Raw genomic sequence first — 25,052 nt, forward strand, 5'->3', positions numbered from 1 at the left:
TTTAATGACGTAGAAAGTTGATTTATTTAAATTAACTTGCCCATGTTTAATGAGGGCATTCTATAATAGAAGCGGACCATACATTTGAAGAATATCTGATGAAAAGTTGTGTATAACTTCGTAGCCAACCCTGTGCCCACGGAGCGCCTATGCCCTGCGCAGTGCCAGTGGGCATTGTAGTTTGAATCCACGAGCCAATCAGAAGCCGCGCAGTGCTTATTCAGCAGGCTTTCCCATTCTTGTCCAATCAGATTACAGACGCCTTGTTTGCCTTGCTTTTTGAATTCAGATTGAGCGAGTTGACAGATTTATCCACGCGCAAATATATATATTTACTTTTTCGAGACGGCAATAACCTACAGATAGCTAACAGTGTCAATTCAGTTAGCCAGCCGCTAGCTAGCTAGCTGAACTGGTCGACTAGCCAGTTTACCACTGTCACCTGCGATTATTTGTTGTTAATTCCGACGGTTTATGTAAGTCTTAACATTTGTTTATTTTCCAGCAACCATGTTTATTAAGTACTGTAGTTAGTTAGCTTGCACACTAACGAATTTAGCTAGCTAACGTTAGTTAGGGTTTCATTTAACTAGTTGACGTTAGTAACAACACGTTGTTGTGTAGGGTAATGTACAGTAGCTAACGTTTAGCCAGCCTGGTTCGTTTTTGTTAAACAACCAGTTAGCTAGTCTTTGACGAGGGTTTTCACTGTACGTTAATGCAGTCATAAATACACTTGAACTTGTGTTGTTTTGCTAGTTAACGTTACATAGTTAATCAGATGTTGCTAACTGGGGTCGGGACGTCTGTTACGTTAACGTTGTTACGTCATGTTTGTAAAATAGTTTTCTGGAAATGTTTCTTAAATGCAACATTGGTTTTCAATGGAATTACAATTTTGTCGTTAGAACTGAAATTCTATAAAGATTTGTGATATAACATATTGTGTAATGGTATATTCATCTGAAATTAAGTCATATTTTGACAGAAATAGCTATATTTATCAACTTAGCCAAATACTAAAATATGGATTGGTTATCAAAAACATTTCTATGTATGGAGAACATCTAACTTCCTTTTTAGTAATATTTGTGTTTTTCTTTCTTTCTGGCTGAACTTGGAGAGAGAACCTCTTATTTTACTTTACCATAAGATTAATGGCAGTATTCTGAGACCATAAGCCATTTTTTATTTTTGTATTCTTTTGATGTGTAGGGGGGTCATCATCAAAATTATTCTTTGAAGTATTTGGTTGTCCATATCTGCAGAATGTTACCCTTCCCAAATCCCTGACTTGTCTACCATGTCTCAGTTTGGCACCCCTTTAAGCCCAATGTTTCCTTTTTGCAACATTTCCAAAACTACCTCAATACTATAGTCTTTGAGAACTAACAAACATCAAAATGAAAATAGACAGTCTGGGAGAATTGAAAATTCCAAAAACAATGAATTTAGCAGTATTGATTTTGTAATTGCTACTTTAAGCATAATAATTGGTCATGGCAAAATACATTGAATTGAAGGAAATTAGCTTTAAAACAGCAAAATTCTCACGGTTCCAAGGCAGAATATGTATTGTAGAATCGCATGAAATTAGCTTTAAAACCGCAACATTTTCTTTCAGCTCCAAGGCAAAATGTGTAGAATTGCAGGAAATTAACTTTAAACTGCAAACATTTCTCTAAACTCCATTGAGAAAATGTTGAATTGCAGGAAATTGGCTTAAAGATGCAACATTTTTCTTCGCCGCCAAGATGGGGGGCCTTGCCGACCATGCCCATCTTATCTAGAAAAAAACCCTGAATAAATCCTTGCCTAGGGTACCAGTGTGGTATCAGACAAGTTTGTAACGTTTCAGAGGCTACTAATACAACAATGTAGCCTAGCGGTTAAGAGGTTGGGCCAGTAATCAAAAGGTTGCTAGTTTGAATCCCCGAGCTGACTAGATAAGAACATCTGTCTGTGCACGTGAGCAAGGCACTTAACCCTAGTTGCGCCTGTAAGTCGCTCTGAATAAGAGAGTCTGGTAAATGACTAAAATGTAACATTTTTAATTTTATAGTACAGGATGCAATTTAAGAGACCTTGTATTTGTGCAACCGTGGGTCTCACAGGAGGGGAATGTCTAAATGTTTTGACTTCATATTCATCTCGAGCACCACCTCAACATACAGTTGAAGTCGGAAGTTTACATACACCTTAGCCAAATACATTTAAACTCAGTTTTTTTACAATTCCTGACATTTAATCCTAGTAAAAATTACCTGTCTTAGGTCAGCTAGGATCACCACTTTTTTTAAAGAATTTGAAATGTCAGAATAATAGTAGAGAGAATTATTTATTTCAGCTTTTATTTCTTTCATCACATTCCCAGTGGGTCAGAAGTTTACATACACTCAATTAGTATTTGGTAGCATTGTCTTTAAATTGTTTAACCTGGGTCAAATGTTTCGGGTAGCCTTCCACAACCTTCAAACAATAAGTTGGGTGAATTCCTCTTGACAGAGCTGGTGTAACTGAGTCAGGTTTGCAGGCCTCCTTGCTCGCACACGCTTTTTCAATTCTGTCCACAAATTTTCTATAGGATTGATGTCAGGGCTTTGTGATGGCCACTCCAATACCTTGACTTTGTTGTCCTTAAGTCATTTTGCCACAACTTTGGAAGTATGCTTGGGGTCATTGTCCATTTGCGACCAAGCTTTTACTTCCTGACTGATGTCTTGATGTTGCTTCAATATATCCACCAAATTTTCCTACATCATGATGCCATCTATTTTATGAAGTGCACTAGTCCCTCCTGCAACAAAGCACCCCCACAACATGATGCTGCCACCCCCGTGCTTCATGTTTGGGATGGTGTTCTTCGGCTTGCAAAGCCTCCCTTTTTCCTCCAAACATAACGATGGTCATTATGGCCAAACAGTTCTATTTTTGTTTCATCAGACCAGAGGATATTTCTCCAAATAGTACGATCTTTATCCCCATGTGCAGTTGCAAACAGTAGTATGGCTTTTTTATGGCAGTTTTGGAGCAGTGGCTTCTTCTTTGCTGAGCGGCCTTGCAGGTTATGTCGATATAGGACTCGTTTTACTGTGGATATAGATACTTTTGTAACTGTTTCCTCCAGCATCTTCACAAGGTCCTTTGCTGCTGTTCTGTAATTGATTTGCCCTTTTCGCACCACAGCACGTTCATCTCTAGGAGACAGAACGCGTCTCCTTCCTGAGCGGTATGACGGCTGCGTGGTCCCATGGTGTTTATACTTGTGTACTATTGTTTGTACAGATGAACGTGTTACCTTCAGGCATTTGGAAATTGCTCCCAAGGATGAACAAGACTTGTGGAGGTATACCATTTTTTTCTGAGGTCTTGGCTGTTTCTTTTTATTTTCCCATGATGTCAAGCAAATAGGCACTAAGTTTGAAGGTAGGCCTTGAAATACATCCAGAGGTACACCTCCAATTGACTCAAATGATGTCAATTAGCATATCAGAAGCTTCTAACGCATGACATAATTTTCTGGAATTTTCCAAGGTGTATTAAGGCACAGTCAACTTAGTGTATGTAAACTTCTGCCCCACTGGAATTTTGATACAGTGAATTATAAGTGAAATAATCTGTCTGTAAACAATTGTTGGAAAAATGACTTGTCATGCACAAAGTAGATGTCCTAAACGACTTGCCAAAACTATAGTTTGTTAACAAGAAATTTGTGGAGTGGTTGAAAAACGAGTTTTAATGACTCAAACCTAAGTTTATGTAAACTTCCGACTTCAACTGAATGTGAAAATGGGGTGTTTCTGTTTTGTAGTAAAAAATGTGTTTCCAATGACATCATTAACCAATTAGTAGGCAATGCCTACTCATAATTGGTTAAAATCACAATGCACACTTTTTTTACTACAAATCCTAGAAATGTGCCATTTTCACATGTTAATGTTGGGGTGGTGCTGGAAATGATGGATATAAAGTTGAGCATTTTTAGAATTTACCTTTTTAAGGACGCGGAAAATGACTGTACCTTTTTATCAGGGCGTGTCCAACGTTGGACGGTATGCCCATAATCAGTAGAAAGTTCTAATTAGGAGGTCCTTGAATGCATCACTGAGCTTTGCCCAATAAATAATCGAATCCAATTGTTAGACACTACCACTCCCAGTGTTTCCCCTATATTCGTTGCCGCCACTCCAAAATATATAATTAAAAAAATCTACTACTTAAACAACTAAAACCAGATATAAATTGTAGAAAAGATAATGGAGTTTTGTTTTAATAAGATAATATTTGATGTCTAGCAATCACTAAAATAAAACTAGACAGTCGAGGCAAATCTCCCCCATTTGACTTTATGTCTGGGTCACTCAGATAGCAAAAGAACACCGCATAAGCCATGGCAAAATGTGTAGAATTGCAGGATATTAGCTTTAAAACAGCAAAATGTTTCTGCGGCCAAGAGGACAGACTCAAATTTTGGTCACAGACTGCGGCATTGGCCATGCCCCCCCCCACGCTAACTTTGTCACCACTGAATTAAAGAAAAAAATCATAGGGGAAATGCTAAACATGAATGTCAATGTTTGGTCGCACATGCTTCATTCTACTTCTCGTCTGCGATAGCATGGTGCCCATATTGCAAGGCTGATTAGCTAAAACAGACAGGTGTATGCTCAAAGCGAACATACCACATGAAATTCATGTTTGGAATTTATTTAGAAGGAAGGTGGTTGCATCTAAGCGACTTTTACCACAGCCTACTAATTACAACCGTCTACCAATTACGGATATACATTCAATCGTGGTTTAAGTATCACCAGGCAGAGGCACAGGTTGTCAAATAACTCCCAAGGTGGGTAGCCTATATGTTATAAGACCCGAATTCCACTTGGGTATAAAATGGGCTACACACATTTTATTTTCATCATTTCTATTCCAAGTGGTTTGGCATTTGACACCTCACTCTCTCCTCAAGCTCTGACTTTACTAACTTTTGATTGTTTAGACAGGATTGTGCCACCACCCGTGTCACACTTCCATGGCTGACAGCAGCATAGTTACTTTGGGGATGGCTCGGAGCCTGCTGGTGGACTCCTCTGTGTATGACTCCAGGATGGCTGAGACTACTAAGGATGTATTGCTGGGTTTGGGCTCTGAAGACATGGAAGGCAAGAGTTTCACCCTTCTCTCAATCAGTGTGATATTAACTGCTTTTTACCTGAGGCTGTCACTCAAAACAGGAAGAACTTCGTTTTATGATTGCTTTCACATTACCTTTGAGATTTACTGTGCCCTTGGTCCTCTATTCCCTTGTAGAGATGCTACCTCGGGTCGAAACCAGAGTTGTTCTTGTAGGAGAAGCTGGCAGAAATGGAGCACTTGTCAAAGCACTGCAGGTACCGTGCCCTAATGGTTTGAGCCCAGTTGTATGTGTTGTCATTGTGGAAACATCATTGCATTATGGTTTGTTGCGTGTGATTGTTTTCATTTTGTTTTTGAATAATGAGTACAGTGAGTATACAAAACATTAGGAACACCTGCTCTTTCCTTGACCTACACTGACCAGGTGAATCCAGTTGAAAGCTATGATTCCTTATTGATGCCACCTATTAAATCAGTGTAGATGAAGGGGAGGAGACAGGTTAACTTTGTCTGTGAACGTGAGGCTACGGCACAGGGCTCAACTGTAGGAATAAAACAGGTTCACTCTTGAGCGACCGAGGAGCTTTTAGATCTGAAGGCTTCTTTAAATGATCTATTTCGTGTGCCAATCTGTAGTAGTGGCACATTCGTTGACAGCTTAATCAGAGGGGGCAGTCTGCTGAGTGATTCGACAAAAAAGTCGACCTGCTGCTTTCAACTTTATTAATTTAGCAGAACTTTCCCCCCCGGATAGCGTTTGACATTTGTTTGAAGTCCTTGCCTTCTGGGTTGTAATGACACAGGCCCGTTGTTCAGAGAATTTGTCAGTTTGGTGTCGCCAGCTTGAGGTCAATGCTTCATTTTACAGGCCGTCAGAATAATGGAAGTCCCAGTGGTTAAGATTAGAGGAGGAGAACCGGGTGCTGAGACCGGAGAGAAATTGATAAAATCTATAGTCAATATGGTAGGTCTTTTTTCGGGCTTGGATTGTGTTGCATGCTTTAATCCATCAAGGGGGGTCTCTTTGCATGGGCAATCTCAAGGTGATTGGTGTGTAGCTGCAGCAGTATCCTCACAATTACCGGTAAATGTCACAGATTTATACTGTTAACACCTGGTGTCCAAGCTTAGATGTCTCTAACAAAATGATCTAACACGTTCACACTGTGTATTCCTCTAATGCTTTGTCTTCTGATGTATGGTGCCAATAATTCTGTGGGGGATTATGTATTTTATGAATACGGTTTACAGGTATCATACATAATTTCTCTCTTCAGCTCAATGATCTCTGATTTATATAGGCTGTGTTCTTGATTCAATTTCTGCTCGACTGAATTTACTGAGTTAAATCGAATCAAAATAACACCAGAGTGAGCACTGGAAATTGTTTCATGCGGCATTGAGCAATGTCATGGTGAGCGTCGGTCTGTCTCTCTGCAAATTAATGAACGGCTTTCAAGTACCTGAACTTCAATGTTTACCGTTTGCTCTAAACTCACCTACTTTAAATGTATCACTCATATTGCAATATAATATCATGATTATCAAATTACTCTTTTGATATGAAAGGGCTGCTTGTGTGTCCCTACTCACATTAACAGCAACCTTTTTTAATCCACAGGATATCAACGTGCCTTGCATAAAGACCGACGATGTCAAAGAGTTTGGAGATGGAGAAAACACAGAGTTTGAGACGGTGTTCGTGCTCAAAGACTTTGCCTCTCCTGACTACATCTATCTTTACAAACATGACAACCGGATCGTGGGCCCCCCGGTTGTTCTGCACTGTGCGGGACGAGAGGAGGTAAGGACAGGAGCAAATCACTCCTGAAATATACTCTCACTCTGGGATGGCACTCGCAGTGCTCGGCTGTGGATCACTCCTCGCCGGTTCAAGCTATGAGGTTTTGACTGTTATGGTGCAATTTAGCATCTGCCTGCAACGGGAGATGAAGTAAAACATGGCGGAAAAGTTGTGCTTTCAAGTTTAAGTAGATTTATATGATGGGTTTTGATTGTTCCCGTGAACCCTGAGAAATGCATCACTGTTGTCTGGGTCTAAGCAGAGCACCTGCTCAACTCAGTCAGATTACTGGGGAAGATGAACACACCCTTGGCCACAGATCACTGCAAACCTCACCAGTCACCTCTCTAAGATGAATGTAGATCTATGAAGGAATGCATCACAGCTCTAAAAACTGAAAAGACTTAAAATATGGCCGTATTCAGAATGAGAAATGATCTCTGCATCTATCCCCTTATCTACAGAGCCTGGTAACTTGGAGATCAACATAACACACACATACTTACAAATGCATAGGCCTTTCATACAGCTTTGCTACTGACCAGTAAAGAACCCCCCCCCCCCCAAAATGAATAAAAGCAGTGGAGGAAAGGATGCATGAGGAATGTTTCCAATATCTGAGATTTATAAGAACTATATTGTTTGTTGTTTCCCACAGCCCCTGCCATTTTCCTCTCGTCCTCTATACTCTACCACCATGCTCAACTTGTCGCTGTGTTTCACCGGTTTCCGCAACAAAGAGGAAGTTGTAAGTGGAATGCGTTCAAGCTGATTGTCATTATTTGTAGCACTACCAAGTACCAAAACATGTTGGTTTTGTTTGCTTTTTAATGCTAAGAGATATGTATTGGTGCCAAATGTCACTCATTGCCTACAACCCCTGCAGAAAAACCTGGTGAATCTGGTGCATCACATGGGAGGCACCATTCGGAAGGACTTCAGCACTAAAGTCACCCATCTCATTGCGTACTCCACTCATGGCGAGAAATACAAGGTTTGTAAAACACCCCTAACCATTCCTTCCATCTGGAAGAGCTCATGTATAGACCTAATCCATGTGATTTATTTTCTTCCCCACATGACATTTCATTTGCTGACTGAAGTTTTTGTTTTATTGATTCAGTGGTTCTGTTCGCTTTTCTCCACCCCCTTCGTTTTCTGAGTTGAAAGCTCAACTTGTTTAGATGTTTTGCTCCAGCACTTTAAACAGGAAAGTAGCCTAGCTCTCTTAACACACATATTGAGACATTTTACATTGGAAAGTGAGTACTTAACAGAGTACAAGAATGAGATCTGTTTCAATACACATGCCTTTTTTCATCCTTGGCTTTTGAAGGAGCTTTTTACCTCTTGCAGTACCTGGCACACAGCCTACAGCTGTTGTAAAAGAGGGCCAAACACCTCAATCCTCTTTTTTAAAGAGTAGTTTCTGTACCATACTGGGCATAAGAGGCTGCTGAGGGGCTGGAACAGAGCAAATGGAATGGCATCAAACGCATGGAAACCATGTGTTTGATATATTTGATACCATTCAACTCATTCCTCTCCAGCTGTTACCACAAGCACCCCAATTATCCTGTGATACCGGGGTATATCGTATTGCTGGTAGTGCACACAAGGGCCTCTTTCTTTCCTGACGTAAAAAAAACTAAATAATCCACAAAACAAATGTAGGCAGCATGGATCTTGATCCAGGAGGGGATTGTCTCTGCTTTAACCAAGAAGCTGGATCTTGCAAGTTAGCCACTTAGTTCGCAAACCAAATGCATAGTTGGAGCCCTGATCTGAAGATAACTTTCTAAGATGTGCCAAATAAATGAACTTCTAGTTATAAACAGTAGCACCCACTCACCGAGCTTTAGGGAGCCCCCACAAAAAGGTACTGAATTGAAAATCGTACAGTCTGTATTTCATAATACCCCAGTATGTGGCATATACCTCCTAATATGACATACCTCTCTGTGTCTCTTCTAGCTTGCTGTGTGTATGGGGACACCCATCCTCACCCCAACATGGATCCATAAGGCCTGGGAGCATAGAGATGATGTGTAAGTATCTCCTCACGCTACAGACAATGGCCAAAGCCAACTGCATTCCCAATCCTCATTGTGGTCTTCACGTTCATATGTCTGTACATCAATGTATAATGTACATGTATGAGGGCTGACAACCACCTGTTCTTACAGTAGTTTCCATGCTGGTGATGAAGAGTTCCGCACTGAATTCAAAGTTCCCCCCTTTCAAGACTGTGTGCTGAGCTTCCTGGGCTTCTCAAACGAAGACAAGACCAACATGGAGGAAAGGACAATCAAACATGGTATTAGCCTGAGGTCTTACATTTTCAGTATTTCTTTTTTATTCCTTCATATGTTATATCTAGGCTTTACAAAAGCTACTCTGCAAGCACATTATCCTCCCTTCTATTATGGAGTACTTTTGGAGTTTCTAAAACTTTGTGTTTCTCCAAGGTGGCAGCCACCTGGAGGTTGGTGATCAGAAGTGCACTCACATGGTGGTGGAGGAAAACTCTGTCAAGGAGCTGCCATTCGTACCATCAAAGAGACTGTATGTTGTCAAGCAGGAGGTGAGCACTTCAATGTAGTAGGTGTCAGCTTACATCACCGTACTGGCGGTAGGCAGACATAAACATAAAACATTTCCCAGATCAGCCGTATGTCTGACTGAAGCATAATACCTCAAATTCATGTGCCTCAAATTCATGAATTTTCTAAAGCATTGTCAAGTCTGGGAAAATGAGCCTTGTTGTTTTCTTCTAAGGAGTATGTCAAATACGCATTTCTATTTAATGTATTTGGTTGTATTGATTGATAAACTCTTGCCTCACTTGGATGATCAATATTTAATTTTCCTTTCGACTAGACAAGTCATTTGAGCAGAGATAGTGAGCACTGGCGTTCCCCACCTTGTATCAATAAAATGTTTCTTTGCTTTTTCAAGTGGTTCTGGGGAACGATACAGATGGATGCCCGAGCAGGAGAGTCCATGTACTTCTATCAGAAGGTAAGTTCTGTCTGTCAGTCAATCTGATTCATCCTCCTAATGCCCCTACACGAACCTCTATACAGTGGAATGGACACTGCTAAGATTCTATAAACTGTGTCGCGCACATCCTCATGAGTATCCCTCTTTGGAGGGAGTGAAGTGAGTTTGGGAAATAAAATACAAAAAAAATTCACATACGAACTTTGTCCAAATCAAAAAAGCTCCCCAAAAATAGGATGATCCCTGTGATAGAATGTTTATTTTGATTGGCAATGCTCTGCATTTTTCAAAGTCCATGTCTGGATTGTAAGAGAAAGCGTTCTTGGAAAGCATGTTAACGTTTTAATCAAATTTATATAAATCTGAGTATTCACAATAATTGTAGTATTGTGCGCTTGCAAACCAGTGGAGGCTGCTGAGGGGAGAACGGCACATAATAATGGCCGGAACGGAGCAAATGGATTTGCAACAAACACCTGGAAACCATGTATTTGATACCGTGCCACTGATTTGACACTTATAAGTGTAATTGCTTTGCATGCGCAGACGGATGATAAACGAGGTGAAATTATAGCTTCACAAATCTCATCACAATTTTGAACCTCTACCCTGCAGAGCTTAATCGAGCATCTGATCAAAATACGTGAGATTTTAGTTCTGGTTTATCAGAGATGACTTTCCACCACAGTGCCATCCTTCTTTTTACACACATTTTTCTCCATACACCCTCATCTGACATGCCCATGTTTCTCCTACTCTCAGATGGACAGTCCTGTGCTGAAGAAGGCTGTGTCCCTGCTGTCCCTCAACACACCCAACAGTAACCGGAAGAGGAGGCGTCTGCGGGAAACCCTGGCCCAGCTCACCAAGGAGACTGAGATCTCCCCCTTCCCTCCACCCCGCAAGAGGCCTTCTGCCGAACACTCCATGTCCATGGGCTCTCTGCTGGACATCTCCAACACCCCCGAGACCTGCAAGGCCTTGGCAGGTGAGAGAGGAGCCACGGTCACTCATCAGCCACACATGTCATGTCACAGGGCTGGTAACACTGGGTGTTAGCCTGTCAACGGTGGTTAATAAGCGCCTCTGGCCTCGTTAAAAGTTAATGCAGGCAAAAACAGACAGGGATTATAGCATCATTAGTGTCTCATGTCAGCCCTGTCATAGACTAAGGAGGCGGTCACTGCTTGTTGCAGGGGGAGGCAGGAAGAACCAGCACGCTCTGATATTCTGTTTGAACTCCCCCCAAAGAGACTGAACACCCTGTCTTTCAGAGCACAGTGTAGAGAGCAGCAGGCGTAGGAGGTGCTGTGCTGAGGCCAACAGGCAGAGGAGGATGAGTGCCAGGGAGATGAGTAGGGGACAAAGAGAGGCCCTTCCACTGCACTAGCACTGCCACCCCTCAGCAGGAAGCAGGGACACCAGAGGCCCCCATGGGCCCTCAGGACAGGGAGTGTGTCCTCAGCCAGTCCCCGGCCACAGACCGGGGAGGGTTCGTGGAGGGACTCGTCACAGGAGTCAGTCTGTCTCAGCGAATGCCAGGAGATGAAGGGTCACTCAGTTGAACTGTCACTGTGGGGAAATCCGATTTGGCATGATATTAGAAATTATATAAGAACTGTCTAGATGATCAAAGTGGTGCAAGAATAGTAGGTTGAGCTTTAAAGCTTGGAGAGTTGACTGGATAGTTGAGGATGAAATTATATGAAGGAATGGGATTATATGAAATACATTTAGTTGGATTCTGGAACTATTCTCACTAGCTAAGATAAAAGCCCCAAGTCTTCTGAAGAGTAGCCTTCACTTTGCATGTCAGAATCTCAATTTTCTAAACTATGAGACACGCAGGAAGTCAAAATAAGTACAAAAGTTGTGGGTAGTCAAAAGAAAACATGTTTTTCTCCACTGTCTCAATCAATATTCACCTCTTGACGATCCCTGGCTCTCTTCCAGAACATTCCCGGCCCTTGAAGAGCTCTACACCTGCTGTCCTGAAGCAGTCGGCTAGATGGCAGGTCTCCAAGGAGTTGTACCAGACAGAGAGCAACTATGTGGATATTCTCACCACAGTCTTGCAGGTTTGTTGCTGCTGCTGTGGATGTTGGGCTCACTTAGCATCACCGAGGCTGCTAGGGTCCTAATCAGGCTGTCCCACTGGTGCCTGAGTCCAGTGACCAGTGGGGGAGAAAATGAATAGGATTGTGCGCATCAGGACTGTCAGCCAGCCAGGCTCCCACTCACACTGCAGAGCTCTCTGCTGCTCATCGACCCAAACCTCAGGCCTGTCCTTGTCTCATCGCTCCTATTCTCACATCTTCCTCCTCTGCTCGCTACAGCATTACTATGATACCAGTAGAATGAAGTTGTTCAGCAAACCTCATTACCATATTTCCTAAATGGTGTAGTGTACTCTACTTTTCCACGTACATCACCTTGTTCTCTTTCACCCTGACCCATGCCCACTCACCCTCACTCGTATGCAGTCACCAGTAGTGTCCCCTCTGTCCCATGCCCACTGCACCATGCCAGCCCAGGAGACAGATGGCCGGCTTCACATCGGATGGTCTTTAACACTGACTGCTGACCCCATGTCCACTGCCCTCTGAAGTCAGTCCATGAACTGGCCTGCCAAGAAGTGGGCTTGAATACCAATTATCCCATTATGATTCACACATGTTGGGCACTTGTTAAAATGTATTTTTATTAGAAGGTAATTCCAGGCCATTTTGAGCCTTTTGATTATACTTTTTACAGGGAAAGCTGAATAGAGCTTTACTAGATCAGAGGACTTTTTAATGGGAATCATTTCTTGTAGTTTATTAGGGGACCTACTTTCACTGTTTGAGTTTTCTATGTCTTTGATAAGATGATGGGGAGGCAGGGTGGTCTTTTATAATTAATACTTACCTGCACTCTAAAATGATTTGGCTTTCTACTTTTATGAACATTCTCATGGGACTCACTATTTCAGACTGAATAGTTTTGTCTGTATTGGGGGTGTATGTATTGATTAAGGGAATAGTGGGTTAAGTCTGAGTCTCACCTGAAACGTCTGTTCCTTTTAGCTGTTCAAAGTCCCCCTGGAAAAGGAAGGCCAAGTTGGTGGACCCATTTTGGCTCCGGAAGAAATCAAGACTATCTTTGGCAGCATCCCAGAGATCTTCGACGTACACACCAGAATAAAGGTGGGCACTTCTCTCCTTGAAATGTCCCAAGATGACCTGAACAAGAGTTTAATCTGCAGTGAAGTCACCTAAACGCCCTCTGTCTCTCTGCTTATTGGGTTGATTTGACAGGCCGATCTGGAGGAGCTGGTCATGGACTGGTCTGAGAACAAGAGTGTCGGGGACATCATTCTCAAATACGTGAGTATAATAGGCCTTTGTTCTGAATGTTGTATTGAGCCATTTTGGACATTCTCACTCAGTTCCTTTCTGTCTGTCAGTCTAAAGACCTGGTGAAGGCTTACCCGCCATTCGTCAACTTCTTTGAGATGAGCAAGGAGACCATAGTGAGGTGTGAGAAGCAGAAACCAAGGTTCCATGCTTTCCTCAAGGTATGTGACCTCTGAGACGATGTACATTTGTGTATACATCCACGTGAGTGTAGGTTTAGGTCTGTCAGGTCTCCTCCTGCTTCAACAGCAGTGTTTTTTTCTTTTCTTTTTTCTTGCCTCCAGATCAATCAGGCGAAGCCCGAGTGTGGGCGACAGACGCTGGTGGAGCTGCTGATTCGCCCTGTGCAGAGACTGCCTAGCGTCGCCCTTCTCCTCAACGGTAGACTACACCACGCGCACACAAACACACTTGACAGCCAAATCTTGAGCAACATGGTACATATGTGGCATGATAGAAGTACTAACTATAATGCATTCTCCTCACCTGCATATGAAGAGAGCGCTTGATTTCCGACTAAAATGTCACAGGAAATACTGATAGATGCTCCTCGCCTTTATCCACAGTTGTGTTATAAATCTGTCGGTCATATCAGTTGTTTGCCCTTGGCTTTTTTCACTGTTCTATCAATTATATATGTCAATGTTCATTGACCCATCTATTTTGCAGATATTAAGAAACACACTGCCTGTAACAACCCTGACAAAATCACTTTGGAGAAGGCAATCGAATCACTCAAGGAAGTTATGACGTGAGTCAACTGTGCACTACCGGCCATGCATGAAGCATTTTGCTGTAATTAAGTTAAAGCCTCATTCATTAGCCATGCATTTACATAAAGTGATTGTAGCATCAGTTGGCTAACGGAATTTATTTGGCCCCCCCAGTCACATAAACGAGGACAAGAGGAAAATAGAGGGACAGAAGCAGATCTTTGATGTCGTCTATGAAGTTGACGGCTGCCCTGTAAGTTGTTTGTGCATTTCTTCACTGGAATGTGGCACGCTTTGTTGAGCCTCTAATCCATTAATGGCTGTCCTCCAGCACCATAACGGCTAGGCCTCTCCCATAACGGCGTTAATGGCTGTCCTCCAGCACCATAACGGCTAGGCCTCTCCCATAACGGCGTTAATGGGTGTACTGCAGCACCATAACGGCTAGGCCTCTCCCATAACGGCGTTATGGCTGTACTGCAGCACCATAACGGCTAGGCCTCTCCCATAACGGCGTTATGGCTGTACTGCAGCACCATAACGGCTAGGCCTCTCCCATAACGGCGTTATGGCTGTACTGCAGCACCATAACCGCTAGGCCTCTCCCTTTGCGTTAATGGCTGTACTCCAGCACCATAACGGCTAGGTCTCTCACCATTACGGCGTTATGGCTGTCCTCATCAACATAACGGCCAGGCCTCTCCCTATGCGTTAATGGCTGTACTCCAGCACCATAACGGCTAGGCCTTTCCCATAACGGCCAGGCCTCTCCCACAACGGCGTTAATGGCTGTACTCCAGCACCATAACGGCCAGGCCTCTCCCTATGCGTTCACCCTGATATCCCTATTTATTTCAGCTAATTTCCACAGGATGCATTTTTCGCACTGTTCACTGCACATTTATAGCTTGTAATTCATGGATTATTGCGCTGGAGTTAACTTGATAATGTGTGTGTGGAGAATTTGTGTAGAGCTGTGTATGTGTGTACCAAACTACTTTTCTGTGTGCCGAAGTCCGCTTTTCAGGTGATAATAGTGGAGATGAGTTGGGACTAGAGGGAGTGAATTAGTATACCTTTGGCTCTGGGCTGTGAGTATAGCTCTATTTATCTTGATTTGGATAAGCAGAGCATCCAAATGAATAAACATAGTTTGATGATAGGGTTTTAAAGGAATAATGGGACTGGAAATGGAAATTTCTCCATCAGCCGTGCAGTGAAATGACCAATCTGTAGAGTTAGACCCATTAATACCAAATATGGCGCTTTAAATGAGGCCTGTGATTGAATCATGAAGCTCTCTCTGGTGACCGTGTTTGTTTGTTTATTCACGAATGGTTGCTGGATGTCTTTTTGGTTGTGTGATATTCATCCCGTCTGCTCGCTCTCTCTCTCTCCTCCTCAGGCCAACCTGCTCTCGTCCCACCGCAGCCTGGTCCACAGGGTGGAGACCATCGCCCTGGGAGACAAACCCTGTGACCGAGGCGAGCACGTCACACTCTTTCTCTTCAATGACTGTCTTGAGGTAACGCCCACATCAATGAAGTAATACCAACATTGAAAACCTGCTCATCTGACACTCCAGCCAGGCTCAATGATATGCTGAATATTTTAACCCTGGTCAACATTTCACCGTATTGACTAGTGATGGCCCAGATATGGCTTTAGGTGTTATAACTTTACAATACACCCAAAACGCCCTCCAAGTTAATGCCATTGCTCATTTGAGAAAATCTTGCCCGTCCTCTATTCCCCCCCACATTATGAAATCTTTGGGACTTGAGATGCTAAGAAAATGCAAATTCAGTAGCAAAGAGCCCCACTGGCTGATTATTTATGGGTGTGCAATCTATCGTTGCTGACACAGCTTCTTATCTGGCTCCTAATTAGTGAAGTGTTGCATTAGAATGGGGGTTAGCAATCAAACCCAGAATGGGTGTGGGCGAGGCGGCCTGATTCAGGAGTGTCAGAGCAGCCTGGTAATGAGCATGGGGAGAGCAGGGGCTGCACTCTTCAATTATTCATTGATTAGCTCCTCTGTATTCAGATCTCCCCTACCCCCAATAGATATCACCATACCTTCATGGGACAGACCCAACCCCTGCCTGAGCCCCCACACAGGCCAGTTAAACACATGCTAATGACTGGGACCGTTTACCTTCTATAAAAGGCCCTATCGATTTGTCACAGCTTAACCACTACCTCCCCTGACATACATACATACATACATACTTCACTTCACTTCACTTCACTTCACTGGAGAGAGAGATTAGGTAGGGGTGAAGGCTTGAGGCTTCCATACTTCAACTGTGTCTGTATTTGCAGATTGCCCGGAAGAGACATAAGGTGATCAGCACATTCAGGAGCCCTCTGGGCCAGACGCGATCTGCAGCCCAACTCAAACACATCACCCTCATGCCTCTGTCCCAGATCAGGAGGGTCCTGGACCTGCAGGATACAGAGGGTGAGTGAGCCCCAGCCCCTGGCATGTTCTCTACCTGCCTGCCTACCTACCTACCTACCTACCTATCAAATGCTGTTAGTCACATACACAGTTTACAGCAGGGATAAAAGGTGCGAAGAAATGCTATGGGCTAGCTCCATCAATGCAGAAAATCAGACAGTAATAATAAAAGTCAGGTCAAAAATGAGAGGTTGTGAACATAGTAAAAATGGACTGTATTACACTGTGTTTAGAAATATAAAGTAGGTAATGTCTTGGTCACGCTGTGGAATACATAGTATATAATAGAACAGCAGCGTTGACTGTGTCTGTGTGTGTGAGAGTTCTGAGTGGGTGTGTTTGTGTAAGGATTGGATGTGTGGGTAGTCAGTGCAAATAATCTAAGGTGCCGATAATGAGGTGGAAATAGTCTCTAAGGTGCAGATCTGTAGGGAGACGGCTAGGGTTAGCTGTTCAGCAGTCTGATGGCCTGCTTACCTACCTACCTCACAGTGTTTAACATCCATTACTAAGCAACATGACCACTCCTTGTTTGTGCTTCTTTTGGGTCGATACACATTCCCTGAGCAGGTATATTGCTCCATTCCGTTTTCCCTGTATCGGGAAATGTTATTCATAAGCATACTGGATAGCCTAATATTTGGAGTCAACACGGACTGAAATGGCATCCCAGACATAATCAAGCAAACATCTCTCCTCTCTCCCACTAGCAGTGACTCAGCTTGTTTGGCCTTGTAATGGAGCTGCTAGGTTTAATTTCACCGTCAATATGTACTATAATTACAAGCAGTGTATGTTGATACACCAGAGATGGCCCTCAATGCGTCTTAAAGAGAAATGGGATGCATGTTTTTCAACAATTAGTTTTGCCAGCTAGACTATTGACATTTTTGAGTGGTCCAAACCTTGCTCATTTCTCTTTCTCTCTTCTCTCTCTCAGATTGCCATAATGCCTTTGCCCTGGTGGTGCACCCGCCCACGGAACAGGAGAATCTTCTCTTCAGCTTCCAGCTGACCACTGAGGATACGGTGAAGTCAACCTGGCTGAAGATGCTCTGTCGACACGTAGCCAACACTATCTGTAAGGCTGACGCGGTGAGAGATGCAGAGTGAGACAGTGGTCCACTGAGCCGCTATAGGCTCATCGTGTTGGGTTGGAGGGCTCCTCCTGAGAACACATGTTGCAACACATCTGGCCCTCAACCATCACGGTCACCTAATAATCCCCAGTTTACAATTGGCTCATTCATCCCCCTCCTCTCCCCTGTAACTATTCCCCAGGTCGTTGCTGCAAATGAGAACGTGTTCTCAGTCAACTTACCTGGTAAAATAACGATAAAATAAAATAAAAAACATGTTGCCTGTCTGTCTGCTCCTCTCATTAACACAGCCAGACAGGCTGAAGCGACCAAGGCATCCCTCACCGGTCTGGTGTCCTCGTGCAGAACATGGTGTATGGACTCTTTAGAGGTTGATGAGGACACAAATGCAATTATTTGTGCCAGTTTTAGTACACTTACATATCATGTTGCGTGAGTGGCCTTTTTGGTCATTTCAATCCTATTAGATTGTCCTCTGTGGTTAAACTGGAAGACAGATTAATGTAATTAGAAGCGGAATTGTACTAGAACTAACACTAAAGACATAGATGGGTTGTTTTATCTCTCCACAGGTCTTTTCACTGATGTAGTATTAGAGCTTGAATGAGGAAGCTAACTAGTAATTGGCTGCCCGGAGACAGACGTGTATTTCCCATCATAATTAAAAACAGGCGTAATAAGCTTCGGAGGTGAGCCCAGCCAGTCCCAGCTGTCAGGGGTGAGCTGTCCACTAGGTGGCGACTTAAACCTCTACTACAGGCTGGCCTTGCTATCTTAATTGATTCACTGGCTCTCTCCGCACCCTGAATACCAACCAGTGAGCTCCAGCTGCATGTAAAAACAGACAACAGTTTCTCACTCTATGCATTTTGACAGCGAAGCAGAATGGGCTGGAAATGTATTTATACTTGTTTCTATTTTAAACAGGAAGATCTAATTCAGTGCACTGAGCCTGACTCTGTCCAAGTGAGCACAAAGGATATGGACAGCACGCTGAGTAAAGCCTCTAGAGTCATCAAGAAAACTTCAAAGAAGGTAAAATGGGCTCCGAATTAGCCCATCTCTCTCCTGTATTCCACACAAGCACATGCTGGATATTGGACAAGCTGACTGTTAAACAGAGCTATTTTCAAAATCAAATCAAATTTTATTAGTCACATGCGCTGAATATAACCGGGTGTAGACCTTACAGTGAAATGCTTACTTACGAGTCCCTAACCGACAGTGCAGTTTCAAAAAAATACAGATAAGAGTAAGAGATAAAGTAACAAGTAATTCAAGCAGTAAAAAAATAACAATATATACAGGGGGCTGCCGTTACAGAGTCAATGTGCGGGGCACCGGTTAGTTGAGGTAATATATACATGTGGGTAGAGTTATTAAAGTGACTATGCATAGATTACAACAGAGAGTGGCAGTGGTGGGGAGGGGGGGCAATGTGAATAGTCTGGGTAGACATTTGACTAGATGTTCAGGAGTCTTATGGCTTGGGGGTAGAAGCTGTTTAGAAGCCTCTTGGACCTAGAATTGGCGCTCTGGTACCGCTTGCCGTGTGGTAGCAGAGAGAACGGTCTATGGACTAGGGTGGCTGGAGTCTTTGACAATTTTTAGGGCCTTCCTCTGACACCGCCTGGTACAGAGGTCCTGGATGGCAGGTGGTGATGTGGACACCAAGGAACTTGAAGCTCTCAACCTGCTCCACTGCAGCTCCGTCGATGAGAATGGGGGTGTGCTCAGTCCTCTTTTTCCTGTAGTCCACAATCATCTCCTTTGTCTTGATCACGTTGAGGGAGAGTTTGTTGTCCTGGCACCACACGGCCAGGTCTCTGACCTCCTCCCTAATAGGCTGTCTCGTTGTTGTCGGTAATCAGGCCTACCACTGTTGTCATCTTGACATAATTTTGAGTCTCAGGGTGGTTTTGAGTGTTTGACTGTTTAACCCCCAGGTAACGAGAGCGTTTTCCTTCACCAAAACACCCAAACGGGTAATCCAGAGAGCATTCATGGCCAACAGCACCTCCGATGACAAGAGCCCTGGCCCCAGCTCAGAGAACATGATCCACGTTGGAAGCAGTGCCACCCTGTCAGTAAGTCCATCCACCCACCCACCCGTCTACTTCAAAGGTCCAGGCCTTGAACAAGGTTTGTCTCATCAAGTCGAGGCTAAAGGGGCATAGTGCAAGATAAAAGAGCAATGGCAGAAGAATCTTGAGTCATTTTAGGATTTTCAGATGGGTACTCTAATTGTACCTTGTTTTTCTCTGAAAATCAATTTGCAGCGCTCTCCAAAGCATAGTCCTGAAAGGGTTGCGTAATTAGGTGATTGTTGACGTCTAATGGTGAAATTGTTGTTCTGCCAGTGCAAGCCATTTTCCTTTTGAAGGAACGGCTTCAGTTTTTCAATTAATGATGACACATGACTGTTTTGAACTTTTCTCCTTTTTTATTCAGTTAGCTATTTATTTCCTGTTCTAACTACATCAAGTCAGGCTTTATTTTATCTCTGAGTCTTTTTCGGACCTTTTCTATACTTCCTTTTATTAGAATGGAAAAGATGACTCATACAATACTAAATATTTGAAGAAAGGTACTGCACTCAAACTTTGCTATTAAAAAGGGATTTTAAGTGCAACTTGATGCAGAAGTGTGATATGCAGAGTCTGACCTATGAGTTGACAGGGTCTCTCCCATGGTCTGTGACTCCCCCCCCCCCCCCCATGCTTTGCTCTGTGACTGTAGATGGCCCGCTCCACCTCAACATTCAACCTCAGTGGTTCTACCAAGAACTCTGCTGCTGCGGTGCAGCGCTCTAACTCCCTGGACCACCCACCCTGTCCCCGCCTCCGTGTTCCCGTCTGTATTCATACCGCAGACCCAACCCCTAGTCCAACCTGCCCTGAGGAGACCCCCCGTAAGCCCCAACCCACCCCCACCAGGCCCCCTTACTCTGCTGGCCCCCCTACCTGGAGGGTCCCGTCCAAAGGGAGGCTTCCCCCTGGTGCCTGCAGGGACCTGCTGGTCCCCTCTGACCCCACAAGGCAGGCTGCTTGAGGCCCTGCAAAGAGACCCTCCTATAGGCGGCTGACTGACGTGAGCATCACCATGCTTGGTTTAATACCCCTTTTAACTCACTGGGATAGGTGGTGGCTCTTTCACTAACTCCTCATTCCTGGGCTGTGGTGGCTCTCTCTCTCTGGCTCTCTGTGGGCTCCCTCTTATCTGCTGCACACCTCACTCACTCAGCTCCACTAACATCAGCTTGCAGCGCCGGGCAGATGCTCGCTTTTAGCCCTCTCGATCCATTTTGGAAAAGGGAGGAGTGTCTTACAACAACAGATTATTTGGTTATGATCTATGGCTTCTAAAACAATAAATGTGTTGTGGTGACAGTGATTTACATTTTTCTTCCACTAATTAAATAAATCCAAAATTGTGTGCAGCATTATGCTTTAGTGTTTGGATGGACACTCCAGGCCTTTTGACAATCTGTCACTGGGCATTTGTGAAACAGTGGCTTCATGCGTGTCCTGACTCCTGTTCTGTATGTCCTCGCTGTGCCACTGCTATTGATCCTGCGCCCTCAAATTTAAACCGTAATGTCACCTCAAATCTCATTAACCTGACTGGGCCCTGTCGAAGTGAGAATGTGTTATGGTGGTTATAGCAACAAGCAAATGGTGAGAAGGTGCTGGTGCATAAATTGGGTTGCTATTCAGGCTGGCCTTTACTCTCACTCTGGCTTTAGCCGGCCACGGCTTTACTGAAGGAGGATACATGATACATGACGCACACCTGTTTACGCTCCTACGTTCGTTAACACTCCGGTTTCCTTAGGGTAGACTCTTGATGAGGGTGAAATATGTATGCATTTTAACCAGCCAGACCTTGTGGTTCCCCGGAAATCACCCTGCTTTTATGCAGCAGCACCTTTCATGTTGGCCTCCCCCAAGTTGCCCCGGTAACATATAAAGGTTCCTTTTCAATAGATCCGATTCATCCACAGTAATGAGCAGCACAGGGACAGAGAGAGGAAACCACGTCTTTACAACATGGCAAAATGTTGAATGGTTTTGGAAGTTGGGGGAAGTATAGTAATATTGTATTGGCATCACTCGCTCGATTAGTTCAATGCCAACATTTGGCTAGGAAGGCAGACTGGCACTGGGGAAAGCTGAATGTAAAAGTAATTAAATGAGACTTCCATATAAAACGACCTTGTATCCTTCACAAAGCACTTCCCACGATATTGCTTTTGCGGACCACATGACAATCCATCTTCGTGCCGTGGCTTTTAAAGGTACACCAGGAGTCCCAGCGTGTACATGTGATCAGAAAGCCCTCATGTTGAATGACTTAAGTGCTCACTTGAGCATTTGCTCATCTCTAACCCTTCAGTGTAACTCATTGTCCTTAAACTAACACTCGAGGGGTCGTTTCTGTTTTGGAACCCAATCAATTTTCTAATTTAATTAATGTCCCTGTTCTGTTCCCTCCAGGCGATGCACTCTCCCTCCATGGTCAACCTGCCGTCCATGTTTGAGAGGAAGTACCACACGTTCAGTCGCTCCACATCCCACCTGTTCTGATTGACTCTTAGAGGAGAGAAACCCAGCAAGCTGTTCTGCACTGTCCACCACTCACTGTAATTCAATTAGCTCACCTCTCGGCAATGTTACTGCAGATTGGCACATCCTGTAATTGTTTAATGAACGCAAGTTCATACAGATAATGTGTGACTTGGAAAATGAAAGATGGATACTCTTGTATTTAGTGTTTACTTACAATGTTAAAAGTTGACCTCATGTCTTAAACATTTGGGAACATTTGATTAACATGTATAGGTATGATATTTACTGACATATTTTCTGTATTTTTGTCGTGGAGGGATATAATTCACTGAATGATTAGCCAATATATGTGTTACTTTGTTTTTTTGGGAACAAGCCTGTTGGCTTCACTTACTATAGTTTCCAGCTTTTATAAAGCTCTTGAAATGTTTTTACTTTTTGATGATATAAATGATCAGGATTAGGGGAACAAAAGTACTGTTTGCTGTTTTGTAAGTGATTGTTTTATGTTGTCAAGTTTTTCAGGAGGGACTAAGGGGATGATGTTGCATTACACTACATTTTCCAGAATCATTTTATAAATAGTCTATATACAAATCCTCTTTCTCTTGCTATTTATGTGTACATTTGCCTCCCTTTTGTCTGTCATTATCTATAATTGTTCTGATTTACCTCTTGTCATAATTGTCTTCCACTATGTGTATTCCATACACTTACACATGATCCAACGTTAAGCTTATTTCTGGTGGATTATTCAGTTATAGGATGTTGTTCACGACTTCTCTTACATGATGAATGGAAAAAATTTATAATTATCTCCCATTCATCTTGATTGAATAGTGACTATTATTATGCAAAGTCACTTTATGGTTTGTAATTGAATTGTTTTACTCAATTTTAATAAAAATGCCCAATATTGAATGTTGTGTGTTTTTAGGAATAGAAAAACTAACATGCATCTCACGTCCAGAGCAAAGTCCTGCTCTATAAACAATGCAAGAGAAACTTCATCCATTTACTTATTCAGTCAGTTACTTCTAATGTATTATGTCCTTGGTGTATTATCCTCCTTACTTAGGGGGGAAAAGTGAAAATCTGAACCATGTAGGCATCTGCAGAGAAATGCATGGAATTCACTTTGCAAATTACCATGAAGCAATAAATTGCTGCCTGAAATGAATTTGGAAAATGTTAACTGGATGCCATTTGCTTGCCCTAAGCATCCTTTGACCCCTCTGTTGAAGTGTTGTCCTGAATAGCACACTAAAGCAAGACATGGCAGCAATTTTTATTGTCTCCATTTGAGCAATAAATGTACATTAGCACAAAACAATCAGTCTGTGATCATGTGTAAAGCAATGTGTGATACAGTGAGGGAAAAAAGTATTTGATCCCCTGCTGATTTTGTACGTTTGCCCACTGACAAAGAAATTATCAGTCTATAATTTTAATGGTAGGTTTATTTGAACAGTGAGAGACAGAATAACAACAAAAATATCCAGAAAAATGCATGTCAAAAATGTTATAAATTGATTTGCATTTTAATGAGGGAAATAAGTATTTGACCCCTTCTCAATCAAAAAGATTTCTGGCTCCCAGGTGTCTTTCATACAGGTAACGAACGGAGATTAGGAGCACACTCTTAAAGGGAGTGCTCCTAATCTCAGTTTCTTACCTGTATAAAAGATACCTGTCCACAGAAGCAATCAATCAATCAGATTCCAAACTCTCCACCATGGCCAAGACCAAAGACCTCTCCAAGGATGTCAGGGACAAGATTGTAGACCTACACAAGGCTGGAATGGGCTACAAGACCATCGCCAAGCAGCTTGGTGAGAAGGTGACAACAGTTTCTGTGATTATTCGCAAATGGAAGAAACACAAAAGAACTGTCAATCTCCCTCAGCCTGGGGCTCCATGCAAGATCTCACCTCGTGGAGTTGCAATGATCATGAGAACGGTGAGGAATCAGCCCAGAACTACACAGGAGGATCTTGTCAATGATCTCAAGGCAGCTGGGACCATAGTCATCAAGAAAACAATTGGTAACACACTATGCCGTGAAGGACTGAAATCCTGCAGCGCCCGCAAGGTCCCCCTGCTCAAGAAAGCACATATACATGCCCGTCTGAAGTTTGCCAATGAACATCTGAATGATTCAGAGGACAACTGGGTGAACGTGTTGTGGTCAGATGAGACCAAAATGGAGTTCTTTGGCATCAACCCAACTTGCCGTGTTTGGAGGAGGAGGAATGCTGCCTATGACCCCAAGAAACCATCCCCACCGTCAAACATGGAGGTGGAAACATTATGCTTTGGGGGTGTTTTTCTGCTAAAGGGACAGGACAACTTCACCGCATCAAAGGGACGATGGACGGGGCCATGTACCGTCAAATCTTGGGTGAAAACCTCCTTCCCTCAGCCAGGGTATTGAAAATGGGTCGTGGATGGGTATTCCAGCATGACAATGACCCAAAACACACGGCCAAGGCAACAAAGGAGTGGCTCAAGAAGAAGCACATTAAGGTCCTGGAGTGGCCTAGCCAGTCTCCAGACCTTAATCCCATATAAAATCTGTGGAGGGAGCTGAAGGTTCGAGTTGCCAAACGTCAGCCTCGAAACCTTAATGACTTGAAGAAGATCTGCAAAGAGGAGTGGGACAAAATCCCTCCTGAGATGTGTGCAAACCTGGTGGCCAACTACAAGAAACGTCTGACCTCTGTGATTGCCAACAAGGGTTTTGCCACCAAGTACTAAGTCATGTTTTGCAGAGGGGTCAAATACTTATTTCCCTCATTAAAATGCAAATCAATTCATAACATTTTTGACATGCGTTTTTCTGGATTTTTTTGTTGATATTCTGTCTCTC

At 43.3% G+C, this 25,052-nt stretch overlaps 1 protein-coding gene across 5 annotated transcripts; it reads left to right on the top strand.

Moving 5' to 3' along the window:
* The first annotated feature begins 259 nt into the window (after nt 1-259).
* Nucleotides 260-23,104, top strand: LOC139578469 (protein ECT2-like). Of its 5 annotated transcripts, none has more exons than XM_071406103.1 (26): nt 260-476; nt 5,004-5,162; nt 5,311-5,390; nt 6,005-6,100; nt 6,758-6,940; nt 7,599-7,688; nt 7,827-7,934; nt 8,915-8,988; nt 9,127-9,257; nt 9,409-9,524; nt 9,899-9,961; nt 10,706-10,931; nt 11,897-12,021; nt 13,009-13,128; nt 13,240-13,308; nt 13,389-13,499; nt 13,623-13,719; nt 14,008-14,089; nt 14,226-14,304; nt 15,457-15,576; nt 16,377-16,515; nt 17,456-17,610; nt 18,543-18,650; nt 19,562-19,702; nt 20,355-20,705; nt 22,112-23,104. In XM_071406103.1, the coding sequence occupies exons 2-25, from the start codon at nt 5,033-5,035 to the stop codon at nt 20,664-20,666; spliced, it is 2,955 nt and encodes a 984-aa protein (XP_071262204.1). In that variant the 5' UTR covers nt 260-476; nt 5,004-5,032; the 3' UTR covers nt 20,667-20,705; nt 22,112-23,104. The 5 variants fall into 5 exon arrangements, with proteins under 5 accessions (XP_071262204.1, XP_071262203.1, XP_071262205.1 ...); XM_071406102.1 differs by having other exon boundaries at nt 261-476; nt 5,000-5,162; XM_071406104.1 differs by lacking the exon at nt 6,005-6,100 and having other exon boundaries at nt 261-476; nt 5,000-5,162.
* Nucleotides 23,105-25,052: the final 1,948 nt, after the last annotated feature.

This window comes from Salvelinus alpinus, chromosome 6, assembly GCF_045679555.1.
Source record: "Salvelinus alpinus chromosome 6, SLU_Salpinus.1, whole genome shotgun sequence".
Lineage (NCBI taxonomy): Eukaryota > Metazoa > Chordata > Actinopteri > Salmoniformes > Salmonidae > Salvelinus > Salvelinus alpinus.

Bases quoted from the DNA above. Each gene is read 5' to 3' on its own strand.
- LOC139578469 (XM_071406103.1), top strand. From the start codon at position 5,033: ATGGCTGACAGCAGCATAGTTACTTTGGGGATGGCTCGGAGCCTGCTG. The intron at 13,129-13,239 runs GTGGGCACTTCT...TTGATTTGACAG, and splicing joins ACGTACACACCAGAATAAAG to GCCGATCTGGAGGAGCTGGT. The intron at 14,090-14,225 runs GTGAGTCAACTG...TGGCCCCCCCAG, and splicing joins TCACTCAAGGAAGTTATGAC to TCACATAAACGAGGACAAGA.